The 19,365-nt window shown below is 44.9% G+C and overlaps 1 protein-coding gene across 5 annotated transcripts in view; it reads right to left on the bottom strand.

The window, feature by feature from the left end:
• LOC105015297 (endothelin-converting enzyme-like 1) overlaps window positions 1-19,365 on the bottom strand; it is a 27,052-nt gene extending 7,687 nt beyond the window's left edge. For 2 of the 5 annotated variants that reach the window (XR_004576106.1, XM_020050997.2), the window contains exons 1-9: window positions 18,408-18,642; window positions 11,816-12,926; window positions 11,646-11,714; window positions 11,339-11,449; window positions 11,151-11,243; window positions 9,759-9,883; window positions 2,275-2,497; window positions 1,642-1,740; window positions 1,234-1,308 (exon numbers count right to left, since the gene is read on the bottom strand). Coding sequence is in view for 4 of the 5 variants with exons in the window: in XM_020050997.2 (XP_019906556.1) it covers window positions 1,234-1,308; window positions 1,642-1,740; window positions 2,275-2,497; window positions 9,759-9,883; window positions 11,151-11,243; window positions 11,339-11,449; window positions 11,646-11,714; window positions 11,816-12,676 (1,656 nt within the window). In the remaining variant the exon portion in view is untranslated. Of the gene's footprint in view, window positions 1-1,233; window positions 1,309-1,641; window positions 1,741-2,274; window positions 2,498-9,758; window positions 9,884-11,150; window positions 11,244-11,338; window positions 11,450-11,645; window positions 11,715-11,815; window positions 12,927-14,165; window positions 14,214-18,271; window positions 18,290-18,407; window positions 18,643-19,193 lie in introns of those variants that run through there. The other 3 variants (XM_020051001.2, XM_020051002.2, XM_020051005.2) reach the window with 3 other exon arrangements.

The following is a 19,365-nucleotide window of genomic DNA, read 5'->3' as shown; positions in this document are numbered from 1 at the left end:
CTAGATACTGAGCCATGGGGAGCAGAAAAGAACTGTCAAAAGAACTGCGTAACAAGGTAATGGAACTTTATAAAGATGCAAAAGGATATAAAAAGATATCCAAAGCCTTGCAAATGCAAGTCAGTACTGTTCAATCACTTATTAAGAAGTGGAAAATTCAGGGATCTCTTGATACGAAGCCAAGGTCAGGTAGACCAAGATTTCAGACAAAATTGCCAGAATTGTTTGGAATACAAAGAAAAACCCACAGGTAACATCAGGAGAAATACAGGCTGCTCTGGAAGAAGACAGTGTGGTTGTTTCAAGGAGCACAATACGATGATACTTGAACAAAAATATGCTGCATGGTCAAGATGCCAGAAAGAAGCCTTGCCACACAAGAGTCCGGTTACAATATGCCCGACAACACCTTGACACGCCTCACAGCACCTTGACACGCCTGATGAGACCAAATTACAACTTTATGGTCACAACCATAAGCGCTATGTTTGGAGAGGGGTCGACAAGGTCTATAGTGAACAGAATACCATCCCCACTGTGAAGTATGGTGGTGGCTCACTGATGTGTTGGGGGTGTGTGGGCTCTAAAGGCACAGGGAATCTGGTGAAAATTAATGGCAAGATGAATGGAGCATGTTATCAGAAAATACTGGCAGACAATTTGCATTCTTCTGCACGAAAGCTGCGCATGGGACGCTCTTGGACTTTCCAGCACGACAATGACCCTAAGCACAAGGCCAAGTTGACCCTCCAGTGGCTACAGGAGAAAAAGGTGAAGGTTCTGGAGGGGCCATCAGTCTTCTGACCTTCATATCATTGAGCCACTCTGGGGAGATCTCAAACATGCGGTTCATTCAAGACGGCCAAAGACTTTGGATGACCTGGAGGCATTTTGCCAAGACGAATGGGCAGCTATATCACCTGCAGGAATTCGGTGCTATTACAAAATATTACAAAAGACTGCACACTGTCATTGATGCTAAAGGGGGCAATACACAGTATTAGGAACTAAGGGTATGCAGACTTTTGAACAGGGGTCAGTTCATTTTTTTCTTTGTTGCCATGTTTTTGTTTTATGATTGTGCCATTCTGTTATGACCTACAGTTGAATATGAATCCCATAAGAAATAAAATACATGTGTTTTGCCTGATGACTCATGTTTTCTTTATAAATGGTACTTATATTACTAATTCTCTAGGGGCATTCAAACCTTTGAGCACAACTGTATCTCACCCCATATTCCTGGTCTATAAGCTCTGGTTTCAATAGAAAGTCTGGGTAGCCTGTCATCACCATCATGTGCTGCAACTGAGAAAGTGTATAGTGGAGAGAGAGAGGAGGGGTTGCGAAAGATTAGGAAACAGAGAGAAAGAAAACAGTGAGGGAGTGAAAAAGATATTTAGCCCCCACGCACGTATCACCAGCTAATCAAGCTGACCGTTAAAATGGGATTACACTGGAGAACTTTTGTTTCAACAAGTGCTCTGAAAGGATTAGGATTTTACATTCCGAAAGTATTAGGTGAGATACTATGATGGGATGTAATAAACCACTGTGAAACAGATGCGGAATCACAGAACCCCTGCTTTCATCCTGAATTGTGATCCAGTAGCCTGTTTGACGTTAGTGTGGTATGCTGACCTTGGCTCTGGCTGCTTTTTTGGTCACCTCATCCATCCAGTCCAGTTCTTGAAGCCGTAGGTCCAGTGAGTGCTTTATGTCCTCTACTAGCTCCTGTACCTGAGGGAGGACAAAAAAAGGTCAAATGTTTGGTGTTAGGGGAAGTGGCAGAGGGAAATTTAGTTATTAGGTATCCCTTACGTCAAATGGAAACTTCACCTTCTGATTCATAGATTAGTTGCCTATGGGCTAGGGTTTTGGGGTTGAGGTAAGGATGGCATTGGGCACAGCAGAGAAGAGGAAGAGGCAAATGCTTAACTAATGAGCAGGTAAGAGGTTTGAATTAACTAGAGATACTATTACAGAATAGGAGCGACAAGGGAAATGTGACATGATGAAAGGCTTAGACTGGTATGGATAAAAGGAGATGGTCTTTCAGTTAGATATTGTGTAGTTACAAAAACAAGAAAGAAGCAGACAGACAGAGATTAAAGAAGACAAACCATGGCCTGGCTTTCACAGATGTACAAATAACTAGAGGAATACATTGAGGAAGCCTTAACTTGGCCCTGCTGTATATATAAAGAAGAGACAGAAGCAACCGTCTCTTGGCCTTGCTTTGTGGGGTTAGATATCGAGACAGGTGCAGCCTACCTTAGCCTTACTGTGAGAGGAGAAGTACTTCTGGACGAAGAGTGCTCCCAGGGCCATGCCGAAATGTTTGTTGGCCTGGGTGAGACACAGCCTTCCCAGCTCCAGCTGACGCTCCGTACCGTCAATCTCCCGGGAAAACTCATGGATGGTGCTCCGGAATGCTGTGGACAGGTGCTCACTAAGAGCTGCTACAATACGCCACAGCATGTAGTTATGGAGGACCCTGTGGAGGTTTTTCACAAGTCCTTATTGGATAATTAAAGAGTGCCTTACAGAGATACACTGAGGCATTGTCTGGAAAAAGTGACAAGCTACAATTACGGGGGAAGACAGAAATACTTGGTGAAGAGAAGATACAAGCAGGTTAGAGAGGAGGGAATCTGCGGGTGAGAGAATCGGGGGGAGGAAGATGTGAGAGATAAAAGGGGGGTGTAGTGTAGAGGGAGAAAGGAAGAAGTGGCTTCAAGAGTGACTCATAGTAGAAAAAAATCAAAAACCCAGATCAGTCATTCCTTGTATTCCTTCTTGGTTCTTTTCCTTTCATAGTAAAGTACAGTTATGCTTAATGTGCTGAAGGATCCCACAGAGTGAATATAGTCATTCTGCCCTCAGGACAAGTGTCCCTCTTACTGTCAGGCTCCTCTCCATGTGAAACAATTTCTGCTTTCTGTTTTTACTTTTGACATAAATCAAAACTGCCTTGGCAAGAAAGACCCGGTGTCTCGCCAACAAAGCACTTCTGAATGTCATTTAATAGAGAGAGAGAGAGAGAGAGAGAGACCGAGAGAGAGAGTGTGTGTGTGTGTGTGAGGAAGACTGAGACAGTGTTCTTTGTGACCTCTACCAATCAGTGTGTGTGAGGAAGACTGAGACTGTTCTTTGTGACCTCTACCAATCAGTGCAGGTGTGTGTTGCAGGTGTGTAGCGGCTTCGCTTCATTTGGCGTCTTTGGGTTTGTTTATTTTGTCACCTGTTTTATTCATTTGTTGCAGATCACTTGTTCGCAGGCGGCACAGCTGGAGATAGATATAGTGCGTGCTTTCATTTCTAAATCTAATCCTACACGGAAGACTTAGGAGACCTGGGAGACTAGGCCCAAATGAAAAGGCTTTAGAAAATGTATTCTAATGATCAAACAATAGCCCTGAATCACATGGGATAGGAATTAAACTCATTAGAAGAATGGATCGTAATGGAGCTCATTACTAAGAGAAAATACTTTGTCCCTACAGAATACCTAGAGACATTACTTTCTGGAATGGTCTTATAGCTTGTACCCACAATCTAACCTCACCTTTCACACAATAATGCACACAATTCCGCCCCGTTCTATTTACACTTAGTATGATAGTTAGACAATGGAATGACAGTGTTGTTGAGCAAGTGATAGTTTTAGAAATAGTCCTAATTACAGTGTGGGTGACAGAATGACAAAAACAGCGATTGAATGATTGTGATAGTGATAGTTTGCTAGTGATATAATAATAGTGAAAGATAGTGACATTAATGATGACTGATCGTGACAGACCAACAGATAGAGAAGAGGGAATGAAAGAGAGGAGGTTGTGTTGAGAAGCTGGTGTTGTCGTTATTGTTTCAGCCTCATTGGATGCCTGCTGATCTAGTTAATGGGATTGGATGCAGTTGTCTGGGTCTTGTCAATATAACCCAACAACACGGGCTAACACGCTGCCAATTGGAAGGAGGGAGCGGTGCAGGGTTTTAAAGACAATGTGCACTAACAACTACGGAATGGAATTGAGGACGACAAAGGAAGGAGAGCCGTTCACAAATTAGGCCTTGCCGGTTTTTTTTTTTCTAATGGTTCCTCCTTTCTTCTAGTGATTCACAAGCAGGCCAGAGGCTGTCAGGGAGGGGCACCGTGTGAGTGACAGCAGGGAGACAGAGGGCCACATGCAGCCCAGAACACAAAACGTGTGTCCATGTTCCCTGTATGTCAACCTTCCTACAGGTACAGAACGTTCCACTGAGTGCCCACTGTGACAGCAGACTGTGTGTGTGTGTGTGCGTGCGTGTGTGTGAGCAGCAGCTTGTGGGGAGGGCCCAGCGTCTCCAAATCCCAGACAAAGACCTGTCTCTTGGCTGCATTAGTGACCTCTCAGCTCTGCTGCTCTACACGCCAGACAGACATATGGCTAGTCTCTGTCGAACACCTCAGCCATATAGCAGCCGTCTCAGCCCTACCCCCTGCTGAGTCCAACTGGATCTTCATGTCGCTAGGAGGGGAGTGTTTCAGGGGGAGAGACAGGGTGCTTGTAAACGATTGCGTACCTGGTTTAGGGTGGCAAAATGACAACTTAAACTCCACGGTTTTTGGCGTGCCAGAGGAATTATTTGGAAATCTGAAATCGTCCGATGAAGAGTTCTAGAACACCAGGGAATCTGGGAGACATGAACAGACTTTTGCCTCGCCTGGGCTTGCATGAACGTGCGCGGTTGTTTAATTGGATGGGATTACTCTCATGTACGGGTGAATGCTCGGTGGTACCCCCGTGGGGGGTGGTTCTGTGTGAGTTCTGTGGTTCCTGGTAAAGAGCAGCGGAGAGACACCAGACTTCGACGCACAGGGGCATTTCTTGTAAGATATGCAAATGAACAAAGGGTGCACAGTGGGTGGTGATATCAACAGGAGCCTGTGAGTGTGTGCTAACCTTTGATAATGGAGTTCCATATCTTACTTATAGTTATATATAACTCCTCAGCGGGAGGGATTCAGATATTACAGATATCAAAATTGGAGAGCTAGAGGGCCCCAGTGACTGGACAGTTTGGGTGAGAGAGAGAGAACGGGTTAGGATGGAGAGAGAAGACAGGTCAGGTTAACGAAGGAGAACACCAAAGGATGGAGAGATAGAGAACATGACAGGTTATAGAGAGAGGGAAAACAAGACTTGTTTTAGAAACAGTGCAGGGGAATGGGAAAGAGCACAGGATCAGATGACAGGGAAGAGAGGAGCAACAGGAGGATATCACCGTTGGCAGGGAGAGGAAACAGGAGAGACCCATGACCGAGAGGGCAAGGGAACAGAATGAGGAGGATGTGGCGGGTATGAAAGTGACAACGAGAAACAACCAGAAAGACTGTTGGAAAGAGATTAAGGAAAGTAGAGAGAACAACAGGTTGAATGACAGAGTGGAGGAGCGAGACATGGAAAGGCAGAAGAAGGAAGAAACAGGGAGAGAGCATTATTACTAAAATCACCAGGAGGGAAAGAGCGAGATGTAAAAAGGAAGAAGAGAAGAGGAAGCAAGGGAGCACTACAAAAGAAAGGGAGAACATCTCTGGAGCCTCCAGCCGTGTGAGGATCAAAGAGGATTCGTCGAAATGCCGGCCATCACCATGGCGATGGTAATGAGAGTGGTTACAGAAGAGCATCATAATATGATCATTTTTACATTATCTGATATTATGTGACATGACATTTTATGAGAGCAATCAACCCAGTGTGTGTCTCTTCTCGTTTCAAAGAACATCTCACTCTACACTCTGCAAAAAGGATGGATTAACTACGTAACTAAGAGAACCAGGAAAATTAGGCGATAAGGGGGGGGGCATTAAGTTCTGTTGTTGAGTATTGAAAATGAAGAACAAAGCTATATAGACCCATGTTGGTGTAGAAGACAGGAGTGTAATAAACCTATAGAGATAGACCCATGTTGGCGTAGAAGACTGGAGTGTAATAAACCTATATAGACTTGCTATAAGCAAATTGCTATAAGCGAGGCTTTGAATAAGAATTGGAAACTAGTTTATAAATCAATTGAGATTAAATGTAATTCTAAGAACTAAAGTGAACTGAGAACCAATCAGCTACAAACCCCCACATCATGGCAGACAGACAGGCAGACGGACAAAACAGGCAGGCAGGTCTAAAGTGTGGAATATTGCATAACAGTAGTCAGTATTGGAGAGCTGTCTGCTCTAGTAACAGACACCCTGACACCCACTAGCTTGAGCCACCTGAGCTACCTTTGACAGCACATAGTGTGTGTGTGTATGTGTGTGTGTGTGAGAGTAAGAGTGTGCGCGCGAGTGTGTTTGTGTGTCGAGGTTGCAGATCGATAATAATCAGCTACGGTAATGCTGGGAGTTCACCTCCCAATGACACCCTGAATACATGCGTGCACAATCAAAAATGAATCTATAGACACTGTATGACTGCAATAAAACAAACCTTTTAATGACATGGTTGCTAGGGCCCCACTCTAATGCGTCAGCTCCAAAAAACATGCTTAACCCTTAAACGGTTTCTGTACCTTGGGGGATACAGTCATTTGACAGGCTGTGGGGGGAGGGGCATTATGTGGGTACACTTCATAAGAAACACTGTAGGGGGGATGGGTCAAGTAATCAGGTCATGTGACTTTATGCTAACATTCCAAACATTTCTATAAAAATCCCAAGTGGCAGCATATGTGGACCAAAACACTGGCCATGAGGTAAGTGTTGTTATTTTTTCACGTTTATTATACTGTGGAGTGATTTTGTTTTAGGGAATGTTATTTTTTAAAGATGGTTTTATATGTTCTTCTTGAAAAATAATGCATAACCTTTTCACAACTTTGATAATCAGGCACTGCATGTCTGTATCCTGGAGGATACATTGCCCAGATGAGGGTATAAAACAGGGATTATCACTCACAGATATACTTGTGTTTTGAAGCCTATACTCTACAGATAATAAATAAAATAAAGGTGCTCTATATTTTACTGTTAAATGCATATTATTGATAAATTCACCAGTGTGCACGTTTTCAGGGAAGTTCTGTCAGCAGTTTCTACTGTCCAAGGAGAGAGGTGAAGTCTGTAGATTTGCCACCTGATGGTTCATCAGATTCAGAGGAGTGAACCAGTGAGGAAGATGAGGAAGATTGTGTGTGAGTACAACAGTCACATGGGAGGAGTGGATTTGGCTGACATGATGATCGCCCGGTATCGCACTCCAGCAAAGTCCCACCGGTGGTACCTGGGCATATTTTACCAGATGGTTGACATTGCTGTCAGTAACTCATGGCTTCTGCACCAGTGTGATGCAGCAGCACTGGGTCAGAAACACCAGTGTCTGAAGGACTTTGGGTGGGATGGTGCCAGGAGACTCACCTACCCAGAAAAGCGATTGACTCCAAAAGAAATGAAGACAAAACAGCACCAAGAGTAAAAAAACATCCAAAAGTCCCCATGCCTGTGTATGATATGAAATATGACAGGACTGGCCACTTCCCTATCCTGTCAGTGAAAGGCCGATGCAGGGTGTGCCAGGGTGGACAAGCCTTTTTCATGAGTCAGAAGTGCAAAGTGAGGCTTTGCATGGTCACTGGTCAAAATGCTTGCAACTGTTTTCTCAGCTTCCATTGCCGATTGGATATCACTAGTGTGGGGGGAAGATGGTAGTATAAAAACAATAATACGTTTTTTTTTAAAGTTGGCACATGAACGGTTTAAAAAGGGGAATATTTTATATTTATACCCTACAGATATTTTATCTTTGGGGATAAAGGTCTGTTAGTTTTTACAGTTTTTTTAAGCGTTGTACAGTGGGGAGAACAAGTATTTGATACACTGCCGATTTTGCAGGTTTTCCCCACTTACAAAGCATGTAGAAGTCTGTAATTTTTATCATAGGTACTCTTCAACTGTGAGTGGCGGAATCTAAAACAAAAATCCAGAAAATCAAGATTTTTAAGTAATTAATTTGCATTTCATTGCATGACATAAGTATTTGATAAGTATTTTGATCAGAAAAGCAGAACTTAATATTTGGTACAGAAACCTTTGTTTGCAATTAAAGAGATCATATGTTTCCTGTAGTTCTTGACCAGGTTTGCACACACTGCAGCAGGGATTTCGGCCCACTCCTCCATACAGACCTTCTCCAGATCCTTCAGGTTTCGGGGCTGTCGCTGGCCAATATGGACTTTCAGCTCCCTCCAAAGACTTTCTATTGGGTTCAGATCTGGAGACTGGGTAGGCCACTCCAGGACCTTGAGATGCTTCTTACGGAGCCACACCTTAGTTGCCCTGGCTGTGTGTTTCGGGTCATTGTCATGCTGGAAGACCCAGCCACCACCCATCTTCAATGCTCTTACTGAGGGAAGGTTGTTGGCCAAGATCTCGCGATACATGGCCCCATCCATACTCCCCTCAATATGGTGCAGTCGTCCTGTCCCCTTTGTAGAAGAGCATCCCCAAAGAATGCTGTTTCCACCTCCATGCTTCACGGTTGGGATGGTGTTCTTGGTGTTGTACTCATCCTTCTTCTTTCTCCAAACACGGCGAGTGGAGTTTAGACCAAAAAGCTCTATTTTTGTCCCATCAGACCACATGACCTTCTCCCATTCCTCCTCTGTATCATCCAGATGGTCATTGGCAAACTTCAGACGGGCCTGGACATGCGTTGGCTTGAGCAGGGGGACATTGCTTGCGCTGCAGGATTTTAATCCATGACAGTGTAGTGTGTTACTAATGGTTTTCTTTGAGACTGTGATCCCAGCTCTCCTTAGGTCATTGACCAGGTCCTGCCGTGTAGTTCTGGGCTGATCCCTCACCTTCCTCATGATAATTGATGCCCCACGAGGTGAGAACTTGCATGGAGCCCCAGACCGAGGGAGATTGAGCGTCATCTTGAACTTCTTCCATTTTCTAATAATTGCGCCAACAGTTGTTGCCTTCTCACCAAGCTGCTTGCCTATTGTCCTGTAGCCCATCCCAGCCTTGTGCAGGTCTTCAATTATATCCCTGATGTCCTTACACAGGTCTCTTGTCTTGGCCATTGTGGAGAGGTTGGAGTCTGTTTGATTGAGTGTGTGGACAGGTGTCTTTCATACAGGTAACATGTTCAAACAGGTGCAGTTAATACAGGTAATGAGTGGAGAACAGGAGGGCTTCTTAAAAAAAACTAACAAGTCTGTGAGATCAGGAATTCTTACTGGTTGGTAGGTGATCAAATACTTATGTCATGCAATAAAATGCAAATTAACTATTTAAAAATCATACAATGAGATTTTCTGCATTTTTGTTTTAGATTCCGTCTCTCACAGCTGAAAAATTACAGACCTCTACATGCTTTGTAAGTAGGAAAACCTCACTGTATGTAAAACATGAACGAATGTAACTAATTAAGTGTTTGTGAAATGCTGTTTTCATGAACTATAAAAAAGGGTAAAATATATACCCTAAATGGGCAATGTATCTCGGGAGATACAGAGTGTAACTTGGAAAATAAAGGTCATATTTTGGAAAGAAACAACTTGTGTCATTTTTGCCCAGATACATTAGAAAATAGCAATGAATACATTTTCCAAAATAACGTGCTTGCCCATTTACGGGTCAAAGCTGTACAGCTCTACACTGCATTAATCGTATGCCATTGACTCGTTGTACGATTGATTCTCTAATCTTTGCATTCTTCCCTGCCTCTCATCCAGCCATTCTCCTGCTCCTCCCTCCCCCTTTCATCTCTCACCTTTTAGAGGTGGTCTTGATGATATCGGAGACTTTCTGCATGTAGTCAGTGGCCAACACCACTATTTCTTCATCTTCAGAGAAATTATCATGGAAGATCCTGTCCAGCAAGCGTTTCCAATGCAGCTGTAAACATGAAGCGGAGGAGAAGAGAGGAGGAACAGAGGCGAAGAGAGAATATAAAGTGCGGGAGAAGGGAGACAGCAGGATGGGAAAGGGATTGGGAGAGGGTAGAGAAGGACAGAGGTATTGTTTGTGTTTTAACAAGACCAGAAGAGGACAGTATGTTGTGCCCTGCTCTATTGGTTCTACATGAGAGGGCTAACTATAGGTCAGGGAGACGGCCCGAAACCCTCACTGCTCTCTGCTTAGGTCAGCCCCAACACTCTCCTCAAACACTGAGAATAAACCTGCAATCCCTGAACTAGCATTTACTACCAGCCATTGGAATGGTTCAAGAAAAAAAATCTGATTTAGCAACACTTTCTATCTAAGCCATATTGGGTTTTATCTGATTTTATAAAAGAACCCTTTAAAGATTCATATTGGATTTCTGGTAGAAGCCTTTTTCACAGGAAAACCTGTGTAAAGCAACAGTTGCAGCTATTGTGTTTCTTCAGCACTGAGTTTGACTGTCTCTACATCCCCGTCTGTCTCTACATCCCCCTGTCTCTCTCTACATCCACCTGTCTGTCTCTACATCCCTTTGTCTGTCTCTATATCCCCCTGTCTGTCTCTACATCCCCCTGTCTGTCTCTACATCCCCCTGTCTGTCTCTACATCCCCCTGTCTCTCTCTACATCCACCTGTCTGTCTCTACATCCCTTTGTCTGTCTCTATATCCACCTGTCTGTCTCTACATCTCCCTGTCTGTCGCTACATCATCCTGTCTGTCTCTACATCCCCCTGTCTGTCTCTACATCCCCCTGTCTGTCTCTATATCCACCTGTCTGTCTTTACATCCCCCTGTCTGTCTCTACATCCCCTGTCTGTCTTTGCATCCATCTGCCTGTCTATACATCCCCCTGGCCCCTCCTATCTTCTCTGCTACTTTTTTTTCCTGCCCTTCAGTGCTTCTCTCCCAACCCCCCCCCCCCCCCCCGACACCCCATGTTCCTTCTTTATTCCCTTATCGACCCCCCTGTCTCATCCATCCTCTCCTGTTTCTCCCTCTCTTCCTCCCTCCTTCCATAGTCTACCTGCAGAGTGGACAGCTTCACTGAGTATGAGTGGTTTGCAGGTGTAGAACGGCCTCCTGCTTGGCATACACACTTCACAACGCTCTGCTGGAGTTCAGCTCTTAATCCATCACACTTCTGCTCATATACACACACACACACACACACACACAGTACACAGTACAGATATAAAAATGTGGGTGCGTGTCGCTCACACTGGGAGCGATGCGCTGAAGTTGCCTCAGGGTGATGCGGTTGTACATGGTGCTGATGTCTTTTCTCTGTTCTTCATACTCCGATATAGTGATCTGAAAGAGATAACGAACGTTACAGCTGAACATACACACACGCTTGTGGTCATTGTTTCAACTCCTTTAGGAAATATGATCATTAGTGTCATTACGTTGGCCAAACGTGTCTCCAGTTGAAGGATCTCTTTGGACTTCTGAGTGGCGTTGTGGGCTCCCAGCATGCTTAGCAGCCTCTCCATTAGGGCCTTGTATGCTGCCAGAATCTGACCATGACATCATCATCATCATTAATAGACACTGGACATCAATATGACATCATTATTAATGGACAGCCTGACATATGGTGGAGCAAATAGGGTAACAAAGGGAACCCAGCTGACGGGAACAGGTTGCTGGATGGGGCAGAAAGGAAGGGGTGGAAGTCTGTGAATGGATGGACAGATGATGGCCGGTCATTACCTTCACACTGTCTTCATCCTGCCCCAGGTACAAAGTCCTCTCAGGCAGTGTGAGCCCCTCCTGATCAATCTACAAAATGCAAGGATTATTCGAGAACACAGCCTAATGTAAATGTCACGTGTGAAGACAGACACTAAACCCACAGACCCAGAAATGATTGTCACTCTCACCCTGATAGCATTCCGTGAGGAGTTCTTATCATCCACGTTGACCGTGAGAGAGAAGAAGACAGCCGTGCTGTACACTCCCTGGGTCCTGTAGAGAAGCTCATTAAAGTCCGGTCTGGCCGGCGCAGTACTGCTCTCCCAGCCGGCACCTCCAGGGGGTGCTCCGACCAGGTCCCATCCGCCACAGCTGTCGATAACCTCTGTCATGGGCCCGGACCCCAGGTTGTCAATCTCCTGGATGTTTACACAGGAGCGGTAGAACTCTTTCACCTTCCTCTCCGCCGAGTCGGCGCCACGCCGGCGCACAGGTTCCAACAGGAGCCGTCGCAGTTTCTCCTCGTTGTGCTCGCCTATGGCAGTGATGATGCCATAGCTCAGCTTGTCCTCGGGGATGCCGTGGCGCCGAAGCCAGCCGCCACAGGCGAAGCTGTAGAAGTCCTGGCACGGCTGGATGGTGGGGTCGATGTTGGCCTGGACGAAGCGCGCGGCGCGGACTAACAGGCGTTTCTTCTGGCAGTCCTGTCGGCAGTGTGCATCTTGCTGGGTGTCCAGGGAAATGTATTTCAGCGCCAGCATGCAACCCAGGATGACACACATCCCAGCGGCGAACACCAAGGCGGAGAGCAGGCAGATCTCCCGGCGGCTCCAGCGGGGAAGTCCCTTTCCACTTTTAATGCCGCTCAGGTCGCGGCACCGGTCGCTGGCCCCGCCCCCTTTGCCCCGGCCCCGCCCAATGTTCCGGTCCAGGCTGCCACCCAGGTGAAGGCTCATGCCATTGCTAAGGGTGCCGCTGCTATAGCGACCGCCGTACTTGACCTCCTGGAATTCGTCGTAGTGGGCCGTGAGGGAGTATGTCTTTTCCATGGCTACAACGATTTGTTGGCGTGCAGTTGTTGAGAAAGGGGAGGTGTGGAAGGAGTGTTTCAGATAGCAGAGGTCTGAAGGGATAACACCTCTCCAGAACAAACTGTACCGCCTCTTCTACGCCCCTTCTGCTCCCCTTACCTCCACAGAGTTAGGGACCTGTCTGTCTGTCAGTCAATATGTGTCTTGGATCTTGGTCTGTCTCTTGCCTTTTTTGCCCTGTCTTCCTCTTTCCCAGTGGAGACTCAGCCTGTTGATAGAACCAGAGGCGGCACGACCATTAGGCAAAGTAGGCAACATGACTAGGAGCTTCAATGTAGTTAAACAACATGACTAGGTGTTTTCTGTAGTTAAACAACATGACTAGGAGCTTCACTGTAGTTAAAAAACATGACTAGGTGTTTACTGTAGTTAAACAACATGACTAGGAGCTTCACTGTAGTTAAACAACATGACTAGGAGCTTCACTGTAGTTAAACAACATGACTAGGAGCTTCACTGTAGTTGAACAACATGACTAGGAGCTTCACTGTAGTTAAACAACATGACTAGGTGCTTCACTGTAGTTGAACAACATGACTTACTGTAGTTGTTACTGATATGGCAGCATATATCTTTAATTAAATAATTTTTCAACTTGTTGATTTACTCTCTTCAGAAAGGGGCAGCAATGCAAGTGTTTTAGGAAGCAGCATTTTCAATCAACCATGAAGAAAGAAGTATGTTCAAATTGTTGTTGGTATGGCTCAGACGGAAAATAAATACATTACTTAGGGGCCTCAACCAGTCTCTGCCTAGGGCCCCCAAATCACTAGAACCACCTTTGGATAGAACAGGTGGAGGGAAAGGGGAGAAGAGGGTGAGAGTGAGGGGAGTTCAGACAGAAGATGGAATCTGTGATTACATCACTGAGACGACAAAGGGTCTCTTTTGACATGCTCTTTCATTCAATTTGTACTTCTTTTCTAGAGTTGTTTGGATAGATTTCCGACACCCATCTATCAGGGAGATGATGTTGCCCTGTGACACACAACTTTGGATTAGAGTCCTGCATTGGCTCGGTTGCCCGTGGTTCCCTGTGGGTGAACCACAAATAAATCACTCAGCATTTAGAATAAAAAAGATATGTCAACTCATGGGACAGCTCTACTATTTTATGCATCAAACATGTTTTATATAAAGACAAAACATTATTCCTGTGAGAGGTGAGATAATTGGCAACGAAAAGTTGTAAAGTTAAGTGTTTTAAAGAAGTAGGCCCAGATAGAATTTAAGGATAAAAGTGATTATATCTGGAATGAATTAAATGTGTTTTTTGAGGGTTAGGTTTTCTGAACTGAGTCTGTGTGTCCATTTGGGTCGTTTGCAGAGAATCTATGGTACTGTCGGGTTTTGGGTGGTCAGAAGAGATGTAACCAATGCGCCTAGAGTGCAGCTGCATAAGATTCCCCGTGCAGGACACTAATTTGGATCGATCAATAGGGAGTACCTGAGAGAAATGAGGGCGGGGTAGTGGGGTATAAGACGGGGGGGTGGGCTGGAGAGGGTGGGGGGAGAAGGAAAGGACAGCAGGGACATCAGGGACAGCAGGGACAGCAGGGGCAGCAGGGACATCAGGGACAGCAGGGACAGCAGGGACAGCAGGGACATCGGGGACAGCAGGGACAGCAGGGACAGCAGGGACATCGGGGACAGCAGGGACAGCGGGGACATCAGGGACAGCAGGGACAGCAGGGACATCCGGGACATCGGGGACAGCAGGGACATCAGGGACAGCAGGGACAGCAGGGACATCAGGGACAGCAGGGACAGCAGGGGTGGGAAGCAGAAAAACAGGGAGGAAGAGGAATGGGAATGGAATGAGTGAATTATTTTGACAAGCGGGTAAAAGACATTCTGCAGGCTTCTTGGCAAGGATACACACACACACACACACATACACACAAAGAACAGGTAGTAAATGAACATGCTCATAAAAATCACTCAGAAAGAAAGGCTGTTAAAGACATCAGTAGAAGTTGGACATGAGATATTTAATATCAATTTATAGAGATTGCTATTGCAGCTTCTGCAGTTCACTGAGTCTAAGATTGTCTTTCTTACTATAGCGGTAGTAAGACACACTGTAATTTTACATGCATCAACAATATACACACACGGAAACAATATTTTCGTGTTTTTGTGTTTAGGGAAGTTAGCAGAGTAATCAGAGATTTGGTGTGTTTAGGCCAGGGAGGGTTGAGGCCAGGGAATGTGCATGTTGATATGCGTTTTTTTCTGTAGTCTACCAAACCAAGCCAGTGAGCCGTGATTCCTTGTATTTAGGCTTGGCAGCCAGTTGTAATTTGTTAGTTTGTTTTTACTCTGTCCTGCTGCACAGTTCAGTATTGAAACTAGTGTTCACTATGAGCCAGTATACCAGAAGATTTGTTTGACTATCATGGAAAGCTCATACTGTTTGTTGCCCGGTAAGTATGAAAACTAAGTACAGTGAGCATTTGAGTGTGAGAAACAAACACAATCACTGATGTAGCATCAATGATTGTGTTTGCTGAATCAAAGTGTGTGAGCAAAGTCTTTGTATGAATCAGTCTAAATGGAATGCTTCACATCATCTGGAACAGGAGAGGGTGGGGGGCAGGGAGGATGACAGGATGAAAGCAAGGGATGAGGAAAGGAAGGAAGGATGGACAAAGATGAGGTTTGTGAGCAGGTTGGAGGAGAGACACATGAATGACCTGCCTCCCACTGATGAGAAGCCATCTGCAACTCACAGGGGGAGGAGATAGAGGGGAGAGAGGGGAAAGAAAGGAGTAGAAAGGGGAAAAAGAGGAAATTATGGGGAGAGAGGAAGAGGAGGGGAGGGAAGAAAGCAAGGGAATGAAGTGAGGCAAGTAAGGAAAAGAGGGGAGGGGACAACAAGAAGGGGAGGAAGCAAGAGGGAAGACAAGAGCAGGAGATGGAGAAAGAGAATGGAGGGAGTGGATAGATGGATGGAAAGAGGGGAGTGGGGAAGGATGAGGGAGGATGAGAGGGGCGGGGTGAAATAATGGAGTGGGGAATAGGGGAGCAGGGAAGTGAAAGAGGTTTCTGTGGTGAATAAAGGGGGAGAAAATGGGGATGGTGTTTCTTCATAACATGCTGTTATCTAACCTCTCCATCATCCATTATCTAACCTCTCCATCATCCATTATCTATCCTCTCCATCATCTATGACCTATCCTCCATCATCCATTATATTTTCTCTCGATCAACCAGGATATATTCTCTCCATCCACTATTATCTATGCTCTCCATCATCCATTATATGTTCTCTCATTCACCCAGATTTATCCCCTCCATCATCCATTATATGTTCTCTCATTCATCCAGATATATCCTCTCCGTCCTCTATTATCTATCCTCTCCATTATCCATGACCTATCCTCCATCATCCATTATATATTCTCTCCATCATCCAGGATATATCCACTCCATCCTCTATTATCTATCCTGTCCATCATCCATGACCTATCCTCCATCATATATTCTCTCCATCATCCATGACCTATCCTATCCATCATCCATGATCAATCCTGTCCACCTTTCACAATCTATCCTATCCATCATCCATTATCAATCCTGTCCACCGTTCACAATCCATTCTCTTCATCATCCATGATTTATCCTCTCCATCATCTGTTATCTATCCTCTCCATCATTCGCTATGAGTCACGACTCTCCGCTTTAACAGAAACACACACTATAAACACGTACACTTACTTATCCACATTCACGTACACACACACCTCAGACACATACATTTCTTTTAAAGTCTTGATTGACCATACAACACTCACACTTGAGACATTATCTATGGTTCCCTCTTATCATGATACACGTAAATGTTCAGTATAGACTTGCGCATTAAGGCTTATGTCCGATACCCACACTTATTTCCAATATGTCCCTGAAACAATTACAGAATCCCAACACACACACACACAGAAACATAACAAGAACACACCATAACTGAGTCCTCTGACAGTGGACAGACATACACTTGTGTTGCCCACACTGTGTGGCTAATGGATTGGATCTCGGTGGCTTCACTTGGAGAGGAGACTGATGAATTGCTATTTACCAGACACGACAGGCCTAATGTCTGAGAGTAATAGTAATGCTGCTCTCTGTCCTGCAAAGTCCATATGCACACATTCTTCTACACATATAAAGTACACACATAGATTTAAATAACGACCCTGTCTCTCTCTCTCTCTCTCTCTCTCTCTCTCTCTCTCTCTCTCTCTCACACACACACACACACACACATAGTAAATACACTCAAGGTGATGCAAAGTAGGTAACTACCTCAAATGTCCAACTATTGTCATATACTATATCATCTCTCAAACGCAGGACGTAGAAGTATATACACACATATACACAAATCAAATAAATATTTAATTAAATGTGCTTATATAAATTGACGTTTCACACCAGAAAACCTTCAGTATGTTACACATTAAGCCCCCACACCCATCGTAGCCAGAGCAGTACGGGTCCCGAACCACCTCCCATAAATCCAAGATGCGATCAATAGATCGATGCGCACGACACCCAAGGGGTCAGGTCCAGATCAATGCTATTATGATCCAATTTATTTCAGTGGCGCAATAGGTTATCGTAAAAAATGGGAAGCTGGTAGGGCATACCCGGCTCAGGTAATCTCGCAGCCTACCCTGGACGCGCATTCGCCCGGCCGAGAACCGGTTCAGCGCGGTAAATGGGTTTATTATCCTTATCAAAGTGGTCACGGACCCTGGTGAATCACATTTAGCGGTACTGGTGTTTCTGAGCCAGCCGCTTGCCAACAATTCTTATCGTCCCTGCCAGAGGCTGCGCACAGCAGAGTGCCGTGGCGTGTCGCCTGTGTTAAATCGTCCGTTTATTTAGAGAACACTGTTGTACAAGGGCCAAAGTCAACATAAAACAACTATTTCTCACAAAAAAGTAGAATTTTCTGTCTCTATCAGAGCGTTATACCATTTTGCATACAGCCAGTAGCACTCAAGTGCGCCATAAACATACACACGTTCCTTGGGGACCGTTTAACTACAACCGAACCTCTGGTGAACAATCGCGCACCATCGACGCGTCATTGCACCCGGGACCGTTCCCCTCAAGCAGCATCCAGACGCGGACTGCTAACTCAGTTAAGGTGACCCCATCCAGCCACTGTAGTCAGAAACAATACGCTCTCTACACCATGGACACTCGAAATCATCGGAGCCACTGACATGGATACATGAATAATCCAAGCTACGAGTGTGAGAGACGGTCGGAGATTTCTCTTAATTTGGACCAACCCGGATTATCGAACAAATCGCGTGCAAAAGTCTCCTCGTTTTATGGCATAATTGTGTTTTCTGTTGTGAAGTGATAATGTCATCACTTTCCTGGAAGTTGGATGTTAACCACTCATGAACGTTCGTATGCACGTTTGGGATGTGATCGTTGCATCCTGCAGGAGAAACCAGTCCACTGCTTTTCGTTTTGAATGCACGGGGTACAGGAACAAATTCATCAAACAGAGCATGCTAAAATAACACCTACCACTTTTTCTCATTGGCTACTGGCTATGCGTGCGATATAAAACAAAAGGTACATTATTCAACTGATGCGAAGTATAGATTTTAAAATCTTGAGAATTAGACAGACACGATGGAAACTTATGGGTTCACACACTTACCCGGACAAAGTCAGAGTTTGTCCATGCGCTATGTAGGTAAAAGTCCGTGCTCGATAATGGTTGGTTATCTCAGTTTACCGACGTGCAGTAACTGGCCGGTCACTTGATTAAACCGAAGGGACATGCCACTCACTGTTGCTCCGCTGCTGCAGCTGACGCCCCAGCATGAAGCGCAAATTCAAAGAGGCGAAAACAATCTGCTCTTATTTGCTTAAGTCCTATTGTGTTTGTGTGTGTGTTTCTCTCTCTCTCTCTCTCTTTGTGTGTGTGGGTGTGTGTGTGTATGTGTGAGCGAGTGAGCGAGAGAGAGAGAGAGAGAGAGAGAGAGAGAGAGAGAGAGAGAGTAAATGCGTATGTGTGACAGGGGTAGTGAGAGAGGTTAGGAAAGGAGAAGGAGACTGGTATCGCCTAAGTTAGCACCACCTAATGTCGTTCAATGCTGTACTTTGTAAATTATCTCATCATAATAATTTTAAGAAGTCAAGGTTTTATAAGTTTATTCAATTGTTGAAAAATCGAATCAAACAACCGAGTTGTAAATATTAAATATTGCCTAGTTATTATAAAAATATGTTAAATAAAAGTACATTTTATACAAATCTTACCTCATATTTTTACTTTTTACCTCATACCCATTTACCCAAATAAGTGGCAACAGGGAACCGTGACGCTCCAGTCCACAGACTATAAAGTTGTAAAGATGGCCAAAATAAAATATACCTATAATGTCGTAGCCTTTCATGCCTCTCCAGATCCCATTACTTACTTAGGTATAGTTAAACTCACCCCAAAAACAGGAAAGCAATTAAATTGCTGGTGATGACTATGTCAAATTTCTTGATTCCATATTTCGGCAGTTTTACTTCCACAACCTGTCAATGCACTCGTTGCAGCTGCCCCCTCTGTCGGGAAGCTTAAAGGTAAACACCGGTGTGAAGCAGCGACTGAGCCAGCCCGC

The sequence above is a fragment of the Esox lucius genome, chromosome 1, assembly GCF_011004845.1.
Source record: "Esox lucius isolate fEsoLuc1 chromosome 1, fEsoLuc1.pri, whole genome shotgun sequence".
NCBI lineage: Eukaryota > Metazoa > Chordata > Actinopteri > Esociformes > Esocidae > Esox > Esox lucius.
The sequence above is the reverse complement of the archived record's forward strand: the minus strand, read 5'-3'. Positions and strand labels throughout refer to the sequence as shown.